This window comes from Thunnus albacares, chromosome 5 (assembly GCF_914725855.1).
Source record: "Thunnus albacares chromosome 5, fThuAlb1.1, whole genome shotgun sequence".
Classification (NCBI taxonomy): Eukaryota; Metazoa; Chordata; class Actinopteri; order Scombriformes; family Scombridae; genus Thunnus; species Thunnus albacares.
This window is the reverse complement of record NC_058110.1, coordinates 19,185,342-19,207,598: the sequence shown is the minus strand read 5'-3', so window position 1 is coordinate 19,207,598 and position 22,257 is coordinate 19,185,342. Positions and strand designations below refer to the sequence as shown.

Sequence of the window (22,257 nt, the reverse complement as noted above, 5' to 3'; positions counted from 1 at the left end):
ATCACTCAGCCAGACAGATTATACAATCACTGGTTTTGTCTCATCTTGACTACTGTTCAGTAGTTTGGTCAAGTGCAACTAAAAAAGATTTGCACAAGCTTCAACTTGTGCAGAACAAAGCTGCACATCTATCTCTTCACTGTTCATCCAGGGTGAGTGTAGAGGGCATGCATGAAGCTCTCTCCTAGCTAAAAGTTGAGGACAGATTTTTAAGCAATCCTCTAGTTTTCTTTTGTTATATTTGTACTATGGCCAAGCCTAAAAGCTTACATTTAAAGATTTCATATATCAATGACAGCCACAGTCATGTAGTAGTTCCTGCACCTAGAACTTGTGCAATGCAGAGAACAGTTTTGCACAGAGCTACAATTCATTGAAATATGCTACCATTTTCCCTAAAAAAATCAACTAGCAAAGCGTCAACTGTATTCTGGTATATGACTCTGGGTATTATTGTTGTCTTGTTGTGGACCTTCCCAGAGATCTTGTTTTGTTTTGTTTAGTTGGTTCTGTTTTATTTGTTTTCTATTTGTTTAGTGCTTTCCTTTCTGGGAGTTTTGTTTAATTCTATTTTTTCTTTATTTTGTTTTTTCTGTTTAATGTTAGAGTTATTATCATTATCATTATTGTTGGTATATTTTTCTTCTGAGTATGGCTGGGCAATATATTGTTTGAATATATCTCTCGTAATATCATGATTTGGCACGGATGCTGTCTTCTCTGGTTTTAAAGGCTGCATACAGTGGACTGATGTAATTTTCTGAACTTACCAGACTGTCCAATTGTTCTAATTTTTGCCATCTGTTATTTAATAATTTTTTATTATATGCCTTACCCATCTGGTCATTGTATCCATATTACTAATGATTGTTTATCTAAAATCTCATTGTGTAAATATTTTGTGAAAGCACCAATAGTCATATACAATATTGTTGAAATATCGATATTGAGATATTTGGTCAAAATATTGTGATATTTGATTTTGTCCATATCACTCAGCCCTACCTTTGAAGCTGAGAGGGTTCTGTGTGTTTAAGCGGTGATCTGGGGGTGCTGGGTGGGTGTGAGGGAGTCTAGGTTTTGGGTATTGTTGTTAAGTGTTCATGTATGTTTTATGTTGATTTTTATGTGTAGACCCCAGGAGGAATAGTTGCTACCCTTACAGAAATGGGGATAGTAATAGTAATGGGGATCCACTTGAACAAATAAACAAATACATGTGTTTTAACTTTCAAATGAACACAGTGAAATCTGGCCGTCGCAGGCTCCCATGACAGCCCAAAAGTTGGGCATTATTCAAATAGAGTTGTCTTTTATGTGTCTCCTTTAGAGTCGTTTGCTACATAAACTGTTGATCTTTCCTCATTCCCTTGAAATCTGTCCCTCCCCTGTTATAATACTTGTAGATCCTCTGGTGAGCAACTGCTCTATCACACCCTGTTTCCTGGATTTGACTTCTATCACTTCAATATCAGTTATCACAGAGTGTCTCTAATCTGTCCTCAGAGGCTTACGCAGCAAAGCAATTTGAAATATCTGGCTGTAAGCATAGATTACGGTCTATGGCTGTTAGCCACAGCAGGGTGGTGTAAGAAAGTGCTCAGATCTCCTGTCTTTTGCATAATATAGGTCTAAAGCTACTCTCATTCCTGGTGGTAAAAACTTTTGATGAATATTGTGAATAATTGTGTTTTTAGTGGTATTTACACTATATGCCATGTGCTCTAGCCGACCTTTCAAACACATGCTCACAAATCATAATTTAAAATTATGTTGACTTGTCTTCAGCCTTTGCAAAATTAAGTCATTCAAAGAGGTCATTTTGTCAGGTTTTCAAACAAAAGAAAATAGAAAATGACACTAGTTATTTCCAGGTTACATGCTAACGATTTCTATCCATTTAACCCTTGAGTTTCGGTGTCACAGAACAGTGTGATGCGGAGTGGTGGCAGAAAACTGATTAAACCTCAAACATATTTAGCCATCTGTGTTCAAACACTTCCTCATTCACAAAAACAAATGTTTGTGTCATGTGCTTCCAGCTTTCATGCACACACACACACACACACACATATATATATATACACACAAAAAAATACACTTACATACATATACACAAAGCACACACATGTGCACACACACTCTCACGCTGGATCTCCAGTTGGCGCTCGGAAACCTGACACTGAAAGAAAAGGTCCAGTAATTTTGCCTTAGTGGTCAAAACACACACACGCACACACACTCTATCTCTCTCTCTCACACACACACACACACATACACACACGTTCCCACTTGGCCCTGTCCGTTTCTATCTACATGCGGGTTATGCTGCTGTTTCCTGGTTGCACATCCAACCGACTGTTACTTAATGCTCTATTTTTTTTAAAAAATGTTGAAATCTCAGCTACAATTCAGCAGGTTTTTCATCCACAAGAATAACAATTAGGATTTACAATGAAAATGGCACTTAACCATGGTGCAGGGGAGAGGAAGTGAAGAAGTTTGGGGATCAAGGAGAAGGGTTTGGATGAGATACAAGGTGGAAAGACAGGAAAAGGATGAGTGAGGTCAAGGAAGCAGTAAGAGGCCTGGAGGTGGAGAGGTTAAAGTGAAAGTAGGAGAAGATAACACACCCAAGAACTTTATGTTTTAACTGTAACACGTTTTACTCACAGGTAAGTGGTGAGAGGGCTGATGTTGGCTGGCACAGACGATAGTCCCAACTCCGAGCAGTCCACCATGACAAAGATCCCATCTTCCTCACACTGGCACGGAGACGGGCACAGCAGTGCCGCCGGTCCCTGCCTGTCCTGGATCCTTCCGTACCCCCACACTCCGGGGGCGGACCCCCAAACTCCTCCAGCCATGCAGAGAATGAGAAGTACAGGCAACATGTCTGACTGTCCACCTGTCTGCATCTACACCTGTATGGATTCCTGTCTCGTCACACTCTCTTCTGTCCTTTCTGATGTTTGAAGTGTCAGCTGTGACAAAGTGAGGAAGTCCCAGAGCTTCTTCTCTTTTATAAATTCTCCTCTGTCTCAGTTCAAAAGCCCTTTACTGCCTTTTTCTTCAGTGCAGGTTGTCCACACTTGTCACAAGTTCTACCTCTTCATCCCTTTTTATCTGCTTTTAACTGTCTGTCTTTCCCCTCTCTGTCTTTCAGTCACCACTTCATTCCCAGGGGTTAACTTTGTTGTTACTTCTTTCCCCTCTTTCTTGTCTTCCCTCTCACTCTGCCCTCTACTTTCTCATCGTCTTTCTCCCCCAAACACAGTCACTCTTTCTCCCTCTCTCTCTCTCTCTCTCCTTGTATATATCTCTTGCTCTCTCTGTCTCTCTCTCCTTACCTATTGTAGAAGGAGCGCATGAGTTGTGAATGAGCTACCCTCATTGGCCCACAATTTAGGGATGGGCTGGAGCATCTCCGGAAAGTGGGAGGGGCCCGCGATTCTCAAACTCTTCCCTCTCTTTCTCCCTCTCTCTTCCTTTCCCCCTGTTTTATTTTGCTTAGAAGCTCAATGTGAAGAGAAAGAGTGGGTGTTTAGTTTGAGAAAGGGAAAGGGGGGGTAGGGGGCAATACAGTACTGTGGTGTGGGACAAGATTTCTCCGTGTGGGATCTTATGAATGGAACTGAGAGAAAATGAGAGACAGTGTTTACAGCTGAAAGAGAAAGAAGGAAAAAAAAAAGCTCTAGAGGGTAAGAATGAAGGCAGTAGAGTGTGTTTGGCTGTGTGAGAGAAATGCAGAGGGTCAGAGTGTGTGACTGGGAGTGACTGTTTGGAGGAAATTGGAATTCTGACACTTCAGCACCCCTTAGTCCCCAGAAAGAGCAGAATCCAGTGTCTCGTAAGTCACACCTTCTCAGGTTTCTGCTGCTGGAATGTCGTGATCGTACACTCACAGAAAGCACCGCAAGCATGCATGCACACACGCACTTGGACACCCATAGAAAATAACAGATTATGGGTGACCAGCGCAAAGGAGCTTGCGTATCCATTTCACATACACGCACTCCAGTCCATAGAGAGAAGAGTGTGGATTTGTGAAGTGTCAGTTGCCTCGGGCAAAAGCCTATCTGTGCTCACTTGCAGTTTTTCCACAGAGTCTTGAACATAATCTCATCTGAACCCCCTATCTTTTATTAGAACACATCATTCTAGTTTGTGTAAACTTAGTTTTGAAAAAGAAAACTGCTTTTCTGCTGAGGAAAAATGAGTGAGTATACAGCAGCTGTTAAACTCCAACAGAATACATACTGTACACCTGCACAGGATGTTGCATAACCGCCTAATGATGCATTCTATAATTATGACAAATCAAAGAAAGAAAAACCGGCATGCAATTTAAAAGCTGTGGCGTCTCTATTCTGTCCTTTTGTTAAATTTCAGGCGTATCTCCCAGCCGCAAGAACAAACCAGTAATAAGCCGCAGTAAGGAGGGGAGATAGAGAACTATTCCAATAGAAGAAAATATACAAAAAACAGCGCACCAACTAATGCTGACAATAGATTTGAGGAATTTGCGGCAATCCTAGATTGGGTTAGCATTAAATCACATCTCATAACTCTATTTTCGGTTAATTCACACCTAATGATTCCAGTTTTGGTGATTTTCATGTTGTACTAGAGGGATTACATGGTCAACCATGAGTTGATAAAATATGCCAACCATTTGGGCTCTTAAAATCTTTTCAAACCACACTAAATTAATTCAAAAATGCATGGAAGTCAATGTGGAAACAACGCTGTTTTCTTAGTTCCTGGAAAGCTGAGGCTTGAGGAACTGAGGCTTTCATTCAGCAGTGACAGTATGTTACATGCACACACATGCACAGCCAAGTAAAACATCATTCATGTGCAAGCTTTGCATAGAAACTGAACCTAGAATAAGTTCACAACATGCTATTTGAAAGATAGAGCTACACAGTTAAATGGCCTTGCACCCATTTCGAGTTTGTCTACCCCTCCGACCCGTCTCTCTGTCTCTCTCCTTTTCTGTCTTTCTTTCTCCACCATTCTCTGTAGGCTGAATAGTTTCTCATTAATTAATTAACATTCCTATGCCACTGTGTTTTCTGAGGGGCCTTTGTTATGGCCCTACAAAAACTCTTTCAGAGTTGTTCTTCACATAGTCTCTCTCTCTCTCTCTCATGCTCTCTCTCTCTCTCTCTGTTCTAGCTTTTCTTCGTCTTTGTAGTGGAATGTCTGTTGTTGCTCCCTTTGTCTATTGACAGTTTAAAAATGCTGAGTGAAGAGTTATCAAGTGATGTTTTATGGTATTTTTTTTTTTACTCGGAACGGGCAATTATCTCAATGCACATTCTGTAGGCAGATTTACACATAATTCACAGGAGCGCCTTGCGTGATCTTATAGTACACCCACGTACAGCACACACACTCTTTCCCATGGGCACACACGCACATACACAAAAACATGCACATGCTCTTCATACACCTGCAAACTCTTCCACTCCCCGGGCTCTTCGCCTCACCCCCTTCTTGCGCGCTGAACTCTGTCATCTTTTTAAATGCTCTTTAATTGTCTGGCCTCGGGGGAGCCCTAAAACACACATACTGTAAAAACATGCATGTCTGGTCTGCTGCCCGTCTCTCTGTCTGTCTCTCGCTCTCTCTTTTTGGTCTATTTCTCTTCTCTTCAATCACAGATTTGTACTGTACACAACCACGCATGGAGCTCTTTTACCATTACAGAAGTAAGCTGCGTATTTGTTCACATTGCACCTGTTTTGACACGGTTGTGATTGATGTGTGAAAGGTCAAATGTGAGTCAGTGTGATTCATTCCTCTGCTATGAAGGAGTGTGCAGATCCTCATATCTGTTGAACACTGTAGCAGCTGATTTCACTCTCAAACAGAGAGGGGAAATGCTTCTTTAAGGATGTTTGACCTACACTGTGATGTATGTGAAGATAAATCATTCAGCATACAGCAGGATAACGTTCTCTATAGCTTTATCTGATGTATATGACTAGACAGATCACGTGCAATGTCACTTAGTTGTCAACAGAGAGTGGCAGCTTAGAAATACTTGCTTTTCAACTTACCAAAATGCTAATGCCAGTAGTGTTAAGGGCAACAAACAACAGCAGTGTCTTGACAACTCATCAGGATATGCCACTGTCCTATTTCCCAGCATGAACACTCTTTCACAAAAGCACCATTTTTATTTCATTCCAGATTGGCACATCTCAGCTACTGTATCTTGGCTATTACTTATGTCTGTATGATGCATTTGGTGTGTGATAAATCTACTGCTTGGACTGATGGCGGCCCTTGTGTATATGTCAGTATTAGATTAATGAGCTCTGTGTGTTAATAATGTGCAAATCACAAATTTTTTAGATACCGATTCGGCTCTGGGTTGAACGAATGCCTCAAACAAACACACAGTTGTTAGCATGTGTAGACATTTGTACATGCATTTGAAAAAGTATGCGTGCACTCTTATTCCCTTTCTCTCTCTTTTCTCTCTTTCACTCGCTCACACTCACACACACGCTATCAAACAGTCTACATCAGATCAAAGCCAGCGCTCCCTCCCTTCTCCTCCCCCATCCTCCCTCTCTCTCTCCGCCATGCTCTCTGGGCTGTAAACACTATCCAAGCAACGGCAGCCTTGAAGACACAAAGACAAGTAGCTACCTGACACCTGACACTAACTTGAGAGCACTCACTGTGGTCTACCTGGGAATAAAACACACGCATACACACACACATACACACACACACACAAGGCTACCTGAGCTCCTTGCAGCAAGAAGAGTCCATTCAGGGAGAGAACAGAGAGAGTAGCCGTGCAATCAGCCCCCCACTCCCCCAACACACACACACTCCATCCCACCTCACCCTCCTCACCCAACTCCTCTGCCCCACCCACTCTCTCCATTCGCCAGAAAACCTCCTCCCCATCTCCTGCACATCCAAACTAAATTTCAGACCAAAAGTCAACGGGAGTGTGTGTGTGTGTGTGTGTGTGTGTTGCGTGCACCTGTGTGCACATGTCTATAGACACATGTGCCTGTGTCTGTATTTGTGCATGCCTGGGCCGTACAGAGGCAATTGAAGGCTAACTCAGGTATACTCAGCGGAAGCAAGTGAGACGCCGTGGGTCGCTGGTGGCGGCAACCTAGGTGTGTTCACTGGCTTTTCATGTGAAACCACCTGAAAGCCAACAAAAGGTCCCTCTCCTTCCCTCCCTCCAGACCCCCCCCCCCCCCCCCCCCCCCCCCCCCCCCCGTCCCTCTCTTCCTCTTTGCATCTCACAGTACAAAGGAAAGGAATGAATGAAAGAAAGAGGGATGGAGGAAGGGGGATGAGGTAAGGGGTTGAGGATGCAAGGGTGGGGCAGTGGGGGGAGGGGGTGCTAGCGAGCACGCAAAACACTGGAGGGGTGGAAGTATTTTCCTGTGTGTTTGTGTGGGACGATTGTAGGCCTCTAGGGATGTGGTTAGCCATGGAGTTCAGCACAGCACTCCATCACAGGTTGGGGTGTTGAGCTCTTCACCTCAGCTGGAGGGCTGGTGGTTTGTGTCATCATTGTGTTATGTAAAACTTAAGAACTTTTATTGACGAAGCGTTTCTTTTTAATGCCTTACTTCAAATGAATGAGTCAGATGTAAAAACTCTAATTTAGTTATAAGCACAAAGTTCAGCAGCATTGTGTCTTTTATAATAATCCAGATAAACTACATCACAGTTCACAGTTATAGATACTTTATTCCAGCAGTGGGAATTATATGTTTATTTATTTATTTCATTTATTTGTAGGGGAACTTGTAAAATATTAGATATAAATGTTACCATTTGATGTATTGTTTCATCTGCAGCCAACAGCACTAAACATACTGGATCATATGCATAAAAAAAATTACACTCAACAATACGTCACACAAACCATACTGGCAAAAAGTGTATGTTAGATAAATTAAAAGCAAGGATATTTGTACACAAAGCAAAAACAGTCACAACAGCAGACTTTTCAATTTGACTTAAAAGCCACTGACAGAACTGTGAGTCTTTCTGTTGTCTGGTTTCACTGAGTTGTAGCTTTCATAGAGAATGCTGACTACACAAATGCTGTGTGACAAAAGAGTACGGTACAATCTCTCGACATTCTTGAGAATTTTGCACTGTTCTCAAAAAATGAACTATGTCAGATAGAGGGACAAAGCCATTTAAAATGTCATACACAGGACACATGTTCAGATATAATTAAATTATTAAAATTTTCAGAGCTTTATTATCAGGCATAGTTTGATATCTTTATTAGTTTAATATGGAAGTATATTAACATAAGATAAGATAAGACTTTATTGATTCCCCCGAGGGGAAATTTGCATGTTATAACAGTGCAGGAAACAAGGAAACAGATAAGAACTAGGAGTAATAAACGCATATAATATAATTGTAATAACACACAACATACTATACATTATATACCTTATAAACGTTACAGTACTTAGGCTTTATGCATAACCTGACCAAGGTTGTAAAAATTGAAAAGGTGTGCAAAATATATGCAGAAGTAATGGTAGATGTAGCTAAAGTTATATATGTATGTGTTACATAGGTGAAGTAATGAATACAAAATAAATATGCATGCAGTCGTGTTATGTATATATATATATGTGTGTGTGTATATGTATGTATGTGTATATATATATATATATATATGTGTGTGTGTGTGTGTGTGTGTGTATGTATGTATGTATGTATGTATGTATGTATGTATGTATAATCTCACATAAGGAGAAGAGATGTATTGTACCAGTTTAGCTAGTAAATTGGTTCAATACATCCCCCATATATACATACATACACATATGCAGACATATAGTTTTCCCTGTTGTCACAGTTCTTGTTATACAGTCTGATGGCAGTGGGCACAAATGAGTGACTGAAGCGCTCTGTCTTCTTCTTGGGTGGAATTAGTCTGTGACTGAGTGAGCTGCCCATTTACCACAGTTCACCACAGAGTGGGTGAGAGGGGTTGTCGAGGATGACACTAAGGCTGCAACTAACTATTTTTTTATCAATAAATCCATTGGTTATTTTTTCAATTACTCGATTAATCTAACAATTATTTTTTCGATTATTCTATCAGTTATTTTCTGATTAGTCGATTAATCCACTGGTTAAACCGATAAATAATTACTAGAACTTCTACCATTAATACCTTTCAACCTTTTATTCAAGCATTTTCTTTTCTTTTTTTATGGAAAAAAAGTTGCACACAGCTTTGCGTCTTCCTGAGGCATAAAAAGACAAAATAAAATCACTGACATATTTTAACATGAAATCTGTGAATAAGGGAACCATTTCAAACTAACTTTTACCTAATGATACTATTCATCACAGAAGTTAAGATTTATGCAGTGTAGGCCTAATTACAGTGTGTAGGCCTAAATAGTTGTTGTGAACTATATTCTGCCATAAACTACCATAGATAGTGTTGAGTATGATTTACATCAATGGTTATTGGCTGATTCTAATCAGAAATGCACTTGTATTATTTATCTGCAAAAGGGTACTTAATTACTTACTTACAGGGTAATGTTAAATGGAAATCTACACTGTTTAGTTTTATAGGTCTATATGCGCATAAACAAACTGTTTACGACTTGCAAATGGGCTCAACAGCAGCATTGTCATACTAGCCATTAGCATCTGCTCTGCATTGAATTCTTGTCCAAAACACAACAGATAAGGATGCAACGACTCCCGGGCACTGGCTACCACTGAACAATCAGACAAACTCACTGTAATAGTCCAAATACTGACACTACTGTCTCCTCGTTTTGATGTCTGGGAGCCCCAGGATGTTTTCTATAGAGATGCTCATGCATAGCAGTTGTGCTGCTGTGGTAGTCCATTTCAGTTTTACAAAAAGCGCAGAACACCATTTTATTAGATCTCTATTTAAAGAATTCCTGCACTTTTGACAATCAGGTTCAGGAGCCACCATAATTGGGGATGAATGTATACAGTGCAACGCATCAACGCATTCCACACAAATATACGTATTAACGTAATCAAGGTAATTGATTATGTCGACGCGTCGTTCCAGCCCTAGATGGCACTGATCTTGTCCCTCGGCCTCCTGTCTGCCACTGCCTCCAGACTGTCCAGTTCCAGCCAAACCACAGATTTGGTCTTCCTGACCTGATTTATTAAGTTTGCTGGCATCATCGGCCTTGATCCCTGCTCCCCCGACACAACTGCAAAAAACAGCGCACTCGCTACCTCAGATTGGTAAAGGTAGCTTTTTGCACATGTTAAAGGAGCACAGGAGCTCTGTCCTTTCTAACACAACACATAATATCAATATACAACATTTAGCAACTAGCTAAACTGGTATAATACATCTCATCTCCTTATGTGAGATTAATGTTTTTTGTACATGGAACCTGACAAGTAAATATAATGAACTAAACTAAGAATAGTAGCTGTACTAGTAGCATAACTTACTGATGAAAGAATACTGACAAAAGTTAAACACACTAAAAAAAAATGTGACAATAATAGATATAACTTAACATGTCAGTAAAAATTACAAAATGTTATAGTATTGCTTTAATATTTTTTTACTCTCATTATTGTAATAACTAACAACAAACATAAGAGGGAGCCCCTTCTACACCGCAGACTTTCCGCTGTACACAGGAGCAGGTGAGGAAAGCAAAGTCTTATCAGCGCTGACAGAAAAAGAGACAAATAAGCATATGTCTCCCATCAGTGAGGATTGCATCTGTATCTGTATGGAGATACTCCTGTTTTGAAGAAGCTGCCGATGAATAACTATTGTTGAAGAAGTGGCAGCCAAAAGCAGCAATGAAACAAAGTGAAAACATCTCTGTAACCACACACTGCGCAGTCAAGTGTTTCTTTAGTGTGTCGTAATATTGTTGAAGGACTTTCTTATTATTTCAGTAATTATTGAGATAATATTGCACACCAAGATAATACCAGCCAAGAGATTTTTATTGACACATCAAACAACATATCTGTACATTAGATTACATCCAGAGTGAACTATGTTTGCAAGCATGCTCATGTTGACTAAATGACATATTGAAAAAATGCTTGTGATCTTAACAGGACAGATTACTTTAAATGCACCACATCCAAACACTTTCCTTGACATTGAGATGACTCTGTTGTACCCGGACAAAGCTATTTCGTGTGTGTGTGTGATCTCTGTTCTACTTGTTTTCTCTGCAGTGACAGTGTGATATACGAGGGTTAATATGGTGAAATAGGCTGACTAAAGTAGACAGGTCTATACCTGTACACAGCTGAAGAGAGAGAGACACTCCAGTCTGTTTGATGCTATTCTGAGCGACGCCACTGGCGCTGCAATCAGAGGGTGTGTGTTTTTGAGTGAGTTCACAAGTGTGTATGTGTGTGTGTGTGTGTATGTGTGTGTGTTTGTAAATATGATCTATAAAAAGTTGATTGACCTAGAAATAGAAATGTGGTGATTAATGTGCCAAAGACAGCCTAATCACACCCCTGTATGCAAGTTCATGTCTGCAGCAATGTGTGTGTCTGTGTATATGTGTGTTCATTTGAACTTGTGCACTCGTGTGTGTGTGTGTGATGAATGTTTGTGCCGTCTTTGTGGTTCTTACCCACTTCAGCATGATCGTATCAGCCATGTCAGTGTGGAGGGAGACTGATGTGGAATGTTAACAGTGACTGAAAGTATTGGACTGTCTCCATAGAGTCGCATCCATGCAGAACCTAGATAGGACTGGCAGGAGACGCAACACAATATAGTGAGAGAAGAAGAAAGGAGTCTTATTGTAGGTTTCACATGAGCCTCACAGAATTCCAGTCATCTGACAAGTACTGAGCAGCAGTTGAAAGATTACACATATTAAAACAAACATGAGGCACCTGGGAAGTATGAAACTTATCATCACTGAAAGCCTGATTACAATAATCTTATTAAATCATACCATTACATTATGGGAACTGCTCTTTAGGGGAGCCAAAGTTGAATTTTAACTTAGCTGATGAAATGGCGCCATCTTCAGCCAACAGACAGAACAGCAACACTGCAGCAGGTCAGGAAGACCCAACCAGCTGATGGCGACAACCCTTTTGTCTCACTGAAAAACTGTTAAAGCTCCCATATCATTGCTGCCTGCCCGAGAGATTTTTTTTAAACGTATATGTATCTAGTGCTATGGCTTGAACAGTTTTCATAAACTTGCTTTAGATACAATGGCACAAGCTAAGATTGGTGTTCTTTCTGGATGTTTTCAATGAAATATGCTTTTAAAACCAAGTTCTCACAGGAAAGACAGTCACACTGGACACTGATACTGTAGATATAGCAGGTCCTTGAATTCCAACAAGATTAACCTATCACGTTTTATAAAGCATCTGCCACCTCAAATGCTGAATACTTAATTAGTTGGTGAGATTTGAGCATTTCTAGCTGCATTGTTTCAAACAGAAATTAATATTATAGTATAAAAATCTCACTTAAAATCTCAAAAATCTAAAAAAAAAAAAAAAAAAGTATCAAATTCCAGTGATCGAGCCCCTCAAATTGTTATATACCAAGTGCTTATTTTGTTAAGAACATTACATTTACAGTTATAACTGACATTTGTGATATGAGACACTTATCCACAGTGACTTAAAGTGCTGCTCACTATTAATTATTAAAGGCTCTGCACACCCACACAGGTGTTTTCAGTTATCCTTATTAGACCTCTGCTCAGGCTGAGGACTCCATGTACATTTAATTTGAATGATAATAGTGTAATTTGTCCCACCCAACAAAGCTAACAGGAAAGTCAGGAAGATGTCAGTCGAGCACAGTGAGTACACGCCTGCGCAGCCTTGAGATTAGGTCTAATCAACCAAAGTAATTATCATCCCCTGTGTGGGTTTACTAGGGGTGAGCGGTGCCTTTAGACATCACCATCAAAACCAGTGATGATAAACAGGGTAGCAATCCAATAGGCCTTTTTTCACAGTAGGAAAAGCTCAGGTGTAAATAATAAAGTTAATGATGGATTAAATTACAACTGAATTTCTATTATGAAAAGTCCAAATGTCTGCTGTAAAGAAGGCCTATAATCATCTGTTTATCTACTTATTTTATTCATTTAACCTTAATTTAACCAGAAAAAGTCTCATTGAGATTAAAAATCTCTTTTACAAGAGCGTCCTGGCCAAGACAGGCAGCAGCATAATCAACAGGGTTGCAGACATAAAAAAAACAAAAAAACCTATAAAAGTTTACAATGAAAATAAAGAATTAAATTACAGAATCATAAAATATTAAGAATAATCATAAGTATTTGTTGCAAGTCATCAACATCACAACATCAGGGATCAAACAGGTAATATGAGTCAGTTAAAACATCTGCAGCCAGATGTGCCTGCTTCCAAGTCATTTAGAATTACTTTAAATGCATCCAGTGAGACCAGCTCACAAAGGTTCAGGTAATTTTGCAACTGATTCCAAGCAGAGGGAGCAGCGTACTTAAATGCCCCTTTTGCCCAGTTCAGAACGGGCAAATAGTAAGAATAAGTCCTGGGAGTGAAGACAATAACTTCTCATACTTTTCTGAAGGATATAGATCTGTAGGTAAGATGGAAGCAGACAAAGAATAGCTTCATAAATAAGAATATGATAATGGTTAAGTCTACGGATAGACAAGGCAGACCATCCAACCCGAGCATACAAAGAGCAATAGTGAGTAAGGGCTTTAAGATTGGTAATAAACCTCAGCGCTCCACAGTAGACAGTATCCAGCATGTGTAGGCATTGCGAAGATGCCTTTAAGATGCTTTAATGTACATAACATCACCATAGTCCAGCACAGACATAAAGGTGGCAGCAACAAGTCTCCTTTTGGCCTCAAAGGAAAAGCAAGACTTATCTCTAAAATAAAAACCCAATTTCAACTTTGGTTCTTTTCACCAATTGCTGAATGTGAGGCATAAAAGAGAGAGAATCATCTTTTATTACTCCTAGATATTTGTATTGAGATACAGATTCAATCTTAGAGCCCTGATGGTGATAGATGGAAGGTTCAGTGGCTTTGATTATGCATTTGAAAACATAACAAGTTTTGTTTTGTCAGCAGTTAAAACAAGTGGTGGTGATTAATTGACTGTAACAGATTCAAAGGCAGAGTTGGACTGATTCCACTACAGACTTGGATTCAAAAGTGTGCAAGTAATTCAAGAGCACTATTAGCACTACTAGTGAGCTCTAAATAATGAACTACAAACTATTTAAAAAGTTTAATTTTATTCAAATATACAAGATCTAGCTTTATTGTTAGATTATAGACCTACTTAACAGTAAATAAGTACTATTTATTAGTGCCAAACTGATAAAACAACTGGGTTGATACTCACTTTCACACTCACACACAAACATTTGGGTATCTTGTGTATTTTCTTCAAAAAACTGAAATTGTCATTGTCAGATTTTTTTTTAACTCTTAAATATCAATATTGGTATCTGCATCAAAATTCCAGTATCAGTTGTGCTATACTATTAGTTACAATAGACAAAACAATACCTGCTGATGTTTACCACTATGACAGCTGGACAGTAGAGGAGTAGAGACTGAAGGCATCAGTATGAATCAGTAAACAGACAATCCGATATTCACACTGACTTTACACAGTGGCCAGATGTGTGGAGGTGAGAAAGTAAGCAGGTTTTAACTTCTCTCTCAACCTCTTTTTTTTCATTTGTTAAGTATTTCTGTTACTTCTTATGTCTACTGTCCGAGTGCAATACTGTGAATGCGTTCAAGGAGAGTCATCGTATTTTGCCCCTCTTGCCTTTACCCCCACCTTTGTGTGCGACCATTTGGGACAGTTATTAATACTTTGTTTGAAGCATAACCCCACCTTTAAGGGGTATCGGTCCAGATACTTTTTGTAGAGGTGGTCTTTCCTTTTCATCCACTACTCCCATCAGTTGCCTACAGCAAGGCATCCAGATCCAAACCTTTCCCTAGGCCTGAATGTCTTTATGCTGAGGAGGCATTTTAATGTGCCATGTGATCAGGGTCTTTTTGTTGGAAAACAGCAAACTGTTTTTGTTAACATCATAGACAGAAGTTGATGTGGTCTATTGTGCAGCTGGAGAGCCCCTTTCAAGTTTCAGTCTATCAGATTGCAGCATGTGTTGTGAAATACTTGTAAATAAATTATTTTTAGCTAGTAAGATTATTCAACATTAAAGAGTTTTTAATCCTAAATCAAATCATATAGATCCCAATTACATCCACTCTGATTCCGTTTTTCAAAACAATAAAACATGAAATGGGGAGGTTTGGATCCTTTTTTTAATAAACACTGTAGTTACTCATCTTGCTTTGACATAATCCTCCTGCGTTACTGCACTTTCAGCAAAAATCATAAGAAGCCTCAGTCTCATGAACTTTACAACACAAACTGCCCCGTCATTTATTCTACTGACCGCAGTCTGGCCTCTGAAGATCTCAGCAAAGGAGAAGTGATAAATATCCAGTAGTCACCCAGACAATGACATGGTCTTCTGTGGAAAGAGGAAGCCTTTACCCTGTCAAAATATTGCGGGCTGTTTCTAGAGTAGTCAGAGTAACCATAAAGTGCACTGCAAACATGCTGACACAGTTATCCTGACACTACTGGACACTCCTAAAGGTGTAGAAATCACAGCAGAAAAAAACCCCTCTGGATATAGTTCCCATGTATTCAACATGAGCTACAATGATGAAATAATGTCCCCTTTAGAATTTCTCCTTCCCTTTCTGTTGACTGTGTCCTAACATATCACTTGTATTATATGTTTGTTTCATCATACATTATAGATGTGGACTTAATTAGCTAAACTAATTGTGGGCCAGTAATTAAAGGAATTATTGTAACTGTATGGTGTTTTTTTAAAATGTTTAATATTTGTTGAAAAAGGACAACAAGTATTGTGAGGTGACAGTTTGAATTGATGGCCTTTGCATAAAAACGTTTATTTCCAAATGTTTGTGCAACTTAATTTCTAGTGAATTTTCACTAATGTGTCTGTGTAAACAAACCTCCTGAAAAGGGTCCACCCTTTTCACAACAGACATTTTGACTTGTCAAAGTAGGAAACACACAGTTGTAAGTGATAACATTAATGATGGCTCCATTTAATTAATTGTCCCAGTGTGCCATGTGAGTCAGGGTGCAATGGATCACATAATTCATGGTTCAGATCATGTCACGGTTTTGAGTCACAGATCGGATCATATTTCAGATCAGCGAAAAAGAGGGAGACAAATAGAACTTTGCTCACACGTCTTGTCCTGCAGCTTAGCTTGTTGAACGAGCCACCAAACAAACATTCGTCGGGGAATAGCGTACCACCAATGTCAGATAGCAGGTAGATAGCTAATTAGCTGCTTAGCTGCAGCAAATTAAACAGCAGGTAAACGTACCTGCAGATGTCACTTTGGACCCGTTAGATGCTGGTTTGGTCGTTGCTCTTCAAAATCCCTGTTAGCAACACGCTGTCTGTCCTTGACTTGTACTTACAGCAGTTTGTTTACGTGGTCACCAATGAGACATTCAATTTTGCGGTTAATCCTCGGTTCACATGCATGCTGAACCGTGGGAGGCGATCCACACGGATCACGGATCAACAACGTTCCGTTACACCACTACATATGAGTAAGTGAGCATGCACAATACCAGAGCCCCGGACCTGGCTCATTTAAATGGAATGCAGCCATCATTAATTTAATTAATTGCATCTGTGCTTTTCCTGCTTTGACAAGTCAACATGTCTGCCATGAAAAGAGTCTATTGTATTATGTAAAGAAGCGCGTCTGCTGTACGCGTGCCAAGTCCACGGAGTCTGTATGATAATGGCGTTCAAGGAACACCACTTTTTAATACTTTGGTTTATGACCAACCTGCAAAACTAATGACATTCCCAGCTGAGTCAGAGCACAGCTATGCTTCGCTATGTGTTGAGTACAGCCTCACAGAGCCACTAGCGTGACCATAAACTCTTCATTTTTGTTTTTTGTTGTATACCAGTGTCTCTGTCAAGGCTATCTATGCATTACAATTGAAGAAAATACAAAAAAAGTACTACTACTTACACTAGTATTAATTCTATTTGTCTGTTGGGAAGTGATTTATTTGTGACTTAAAACAATGACTTGTTCCCATTTCTGTAGTTAACTGTGGTATAACTTTTTCAGGTCACAGTATCTCATTTACTACAGTCAGGGGCAGAGGCAAAACATTTTGTCCTGAAATATTAACACCATACAAAAATCAAGCACCATCACCTTCTGAAAGATTCATAATCCATCCTAAGTCAGAAAACAGACAGATGTTACGTGTGAGTTTGTTGCTAATGAAGCGACTAGCTCAGATGTGGGTGGTTGATAGAAGAGACAGCTATTGTTTTCGCCTACCCTGCCCTCATGACAACAGCTGTGGAGTGGAGGTGTGGGCCTCCAACAGGAGAATACACTATGATATGGTCAAGCTGTGCTCACAGACAAATATGCATGGCTTTGCTGAATGTGGTGTGTGTGTGGGCTTTCCTCTGCGCAACGGGGACTGGTTTCAAAATAGCCCATCAAAAGCCCTCAGGTCCTTTATTGTGTTCTTTGGATACTAGATGGAAAATCTCATGGAGATGTTTTATTTTATCCTCGGAGCTCAGATAAAGTTTCACTCTCTCGCTCTATCTCTCTTTGTCTGTTCTTATCTCACTGTGAAAACAGATGATTTATGTACAGTCTTCGCATTCAAGTTTATGTATTGTTCTGATAAGGCCACTGGGTTAGTGTGCGCGTCCGTGGCTGTGTGGTTTATGAGTGTTTATTGAGACTGCAGCTTGTAAGACTGCCTACTGGAGGACACAAGCAATCTTCCGTGGGAATGCAAAGTCCTACCAGTTCCCAATCCCAGTCCTTATCTCCAGCATTCCCATATGACTGATGTATATTATCCTCCTGAATCAAGATCACTTGACCACTGCTCTGCTAGTGACTCTATGCAAATGACACCCATTTATTTGCATGCTGCACAGTTGTTAAGAAAGTTGTTACATAAATTAGGGTAAAAGCTTTAAAAATAATAAAGGTGTAAAAAAAATATATAGCAACTTGCAAATATATAACATAAATAATAATTGACAAATTACAGCTTGGAGGGAAAAATATGACATAAATAAATAGGTTACATTTTTGCACTGAATCAAAAGAAAACAGAACAAAAATGCATAAAAACAAAGAGAAATGTGTGAGTGAGTGAGGCAGAGGTGGTGGAGGTGGTGATGCTGAGGGGGTCAACCTCAGGTTTTGCATACTTGCCAGTGTCTCTGATAGTTAGTACGTAAGCCAACGCCACAGCATGTCCAACTGCCTCCTCACCTGCCAGATTGTTCACCTGACTCACCTGGCCTCCACCAGGGCCCTGCCCATGGGTGTGAACATCAAACAGAATTTTTAATAAAAAAAACTGTTGATCCACACAAATCATTCAAATCATCATCAGTCCCACACAAATACGTACATTACCTAGAATAACACATGCAACTAATAAATTACACTTTGTAACAGCAAAATGTAACAGGTGTGAAATGTTGTCAACTGAATATTAAACATATTACTTAGTTGAGTCACTCTATATAGTATATAGCACATGTTGGTGTTTCTTCATGGGGGGGGGGGATGGCTTTATCACTTATCACACACGCGTAAACATGTACACACACACACACCTTTTTGTCTAGGCGTTAGGGGAATTCCCAGTAACTTGCACACATACAGGTGATTTGCGTACGTTCACTAATCTAGGGGGTTTGGCTGTAACTGTAAACCCATTACACCTGGACACACACACACACACACACACACACACACACAAACACACACAAACACACACGTTGCCCCTTGCTCATCAGCAACTGATGGCTGCATTGATAAGCACACTGAAAACCTTTCTTAAGTGTTTCAACTCTTCACACACTAATGGTCAACTGTTTGTATATGTAATGTGAGTGTGTGTGTGCATCTGTATTCAAGTCCAATTCACCTGCCACTGTGTGACCGTTAAACATCACAAGTGACTCAGATACAAGACAGCTGATCAAATCTCTCTAGATTTTACACATACACACACACACACACACAGACACCGGTACACATGCCTGTCAACATAAGAAATATGTAAATGTAATTAAAACTGACATTAATTACAAACAATAGAGTCACTTCTGCATGACTTTTAGAAAGTCAGATATTGTACATTGATTTCTGTCAAGAGATTAAAAGAGTAAAATAATGTAGGGTATAATATGCAAGGGGTGTGATGTCACTCTAGTGATAGTAGTGGTGCTTCGTGTGTGAAAGAAAGAAAGTGATCTAATTTCTCTTGTGGCTGCACGTTTCTTGAAATCAGCCTCAGATTCAAAAACTCTTCCTCCCATCTGTGAATCCCCGCATTATTTTGAGTTTATTTTTAGAAACAGACTCTTATTTTTAGCTCAAACTTCCCCGTTTGTTTTTAATAAAGTAGATTTGCAACTTTGTTAAGGCATCTCCAAGCACACAAATCAGTTAAGTGTAATACCTTCATGTCCTGGTAAAGCGAGCATGCTCGGGTTTCCCCTGCCACTCTGAGTGCTTCTGATTGCAAGGGTCCAATGTCTTTCTGGCCTTATCACCTTGTCTGAATCCTCCAGGTGCAAGCTGAGTTATAGGAATCCTAACCGTCACCCATTTCACTCCACCACTGAGGGTTTTTCCGAACACGTTTATCAAGTCTTTTTTTTAAGCTCTTGAAAAGTGTCTTTATGTTTTGATAACTAATAACCTCTACTGCTGCCACTTCTACCACTACTGCTACAATACTGCAACATTTACCTCCATCAGTAGCACTACTACTCCTACAAATATAACCAGTACTACTGTGGCTACTATTACTACTACTGTTGGCACTTCTGCTGCCACTGCCACTACTGCTGCTCAGCCAGTTGTCTATCTTTAATGGTAAAGTCTTCCTCTGACTTCCACTTCAACCACTGCTGCCACTGATTGTTATGGATCCCATAAAAGTTATGGGTATATATGGGATTCCCTTCTAGATTTTTGCTCTGACCTTAATGGAAAAGTTCGGGTTTTTTCAAGTCTGTCAGTCATTCCTCCTGTTCCTACTGACAATGCTTCATTAAAAGGTCCTTTACTAATGTGCTTTTAATGTAAGTGATGGGGGACAAAATCCACAGTCCTTGTTTTGTGCAAAACCGTATTTAAAACTTTATCTGAAGGGAGGAAAGATGAGTGAGTGAATGATTTTCAATGATATTCAATGAATGAATGAGGCTTCAGCAGTCTGAGTTAGTCAAATTAAGTGGATGTCATCCAAAGCTACTGTCTTGTTAGAACAAAATGTACCTATTTTTGTTTCCCTGCTGAGCTGCAGTGGGGGGATAGTAAAGAGAATGAAAGGTCTACCTGAAACTAAACCTAGACTGGTGAAATTTCATATTAGCTTCAGATAAACTTTGGAATACATTTTTGCACAACACAAGCACTGTCAATTTTGTCTCCCATCATTTACATTGAAAGCGTGTTAGGATTAAGATTTCTTTTAACAGCCAATATGAACAGGAGAAATGATTACAGCAAGAAAAACCTGTATCTTTGTTCATTTGGGCACCTGTCCTGTCCTATTGTATCCTTTACAGTATGCCTACAATAATATATATTTTGCATGATGTCAGTTTCAAATGAAAACACAAATCTGTAATGGCTGTGATGTTTGCATCACTGAGTCCTGATAGTGAAGGTTCATAAAAGAGAATTATTTTACAGACTGGGGATATGGAAGATGGACCTTGAAGTGAATTATATTTATCCAACTTTTGCAGTGTAAGCAAATATTAGGTGCTCTCACTGATGTGTTAGCACATCATAAAGATTATGGTCTACTGTGCGGTTTGACTTGTTACCTGAGGTATATTCAAATGTGCATGTGTATGGAGCATACAGTATTTACAGTTAGTATTCTGAGGGTTAAAACGGTGTATGATGTCATGTACATCAAGTACGGTAAACTCCTGATATTTCCCGGAAACTATTTCTCCACCTTGCTAAACAGGTTTCTGACTGCAATTAAAACCCCAGTGCACTATAAAATCACATAAACAAACAACTTCTGTTATGCAGTCATTTCATGATCAGATTTAGCAAAATGTTTGTATAATAATTCTAATCTGATACCTGCACATGCACAGAGAACACAAAACTGTGCTATGTGCATGCAAGAAAAGCTAGAACCTTTCACAGTGGATGACTCTTGTGAACATGTGTAATGTATATGTGTTTGAGTGTGTATCTGTGTGTGTGTGTGTGTGTGTGTGTGTGTGTGTGTGTGTGTGTGTGGGTGAGAGAGAGAGAGAGAGAGAGAGAGTAGTTCCTTAAGACTGCATATCCCAGATGGTCAGCCTATCACACCGTGGACAATCATTGGCACTATTGGCTCAGCTGCTGCACTCATTCAATCAATTGTCTGAGAGTTTCACACAGTACGCATGTATGACTGGATGCACAAGTGCATGTACATGTGTACACTTTTTTATAGGTAGAAAATTACAGTCCAGAACCAGAAAGGAAGAAATATACAATATTCAGTGGCACAGAAACTGTGTACATATATACATTAGACATTTACTCAAATGTTCTCCTAAAGCGACATATCATGCTTTTTGTGATTTTCTGTCATTTATATACTATTATAATGTCAGATGTCAAGGTTCCGAAATTTGAGGTGAATGTGTGTAAAAATGCCGCCTTCAAGTCAAAAGTCAGGGCTACAGCCTGCTCTTAATGCTCCGTTCACAATGTCACCTCTACTTCCCCATCAAACTGACGTCAGATCATTCACACATGACTGTTCCATAGTCTTTGTTGCTAAGGTTGTTCCACGGGCTGTTTGTGTTGTCTTCTTGCATATTTCAGATCACATTTAGGCTCAAATATGTACAGATGTATTTGAAAAGTTTATATATTGAGTAAAGAACAACAAAAATAATCAAAATCTGACCACCGTTGTTTGTTTACGTAGCCTTCGGAGCTGGTGGAAGTCTCCCAAGGGGCAGCTTCCGGGAGCTGGCCAATCAGAACAGAGTGGGCTTATTGGAAGAGAGAGAAGAGACTAAAAAACTAAAACAGCCTGTCTCAGACAGAGGCTGAACTGAGG

The 22,257-nt window shown here is 39.6% G+C and overlaps 1 protein-coding gene across 1 annotated transcript in view; it reads right to left on the bottom strand.

Annotated features, from left to right (window-relative positions):
* Positions 1 to 7,220, bottom strand: part of LOC122982372 (leucine-rich repeat-containing G-protein coupled receptor 6) — a 45,747-nt gene extending 38,527 nt beyond the window's left edge. Inside the window, exon 1 of the mRNA XM_044351621.1 lies at positions 2,674 to 7,220. Coding sequence (XP_044207556.1) covers positions 2,674 to 2,918 — 245 coding nt within the window. The 5' untranslated portion in view covers positions 2,919 to 7,220. The remainder of the gene's footprint in view (positions 1 to 2,673) is intronic.
* Between the last annotated feature and the right edge of the window lie 15,037 nt (positions 7,221 to 22,257).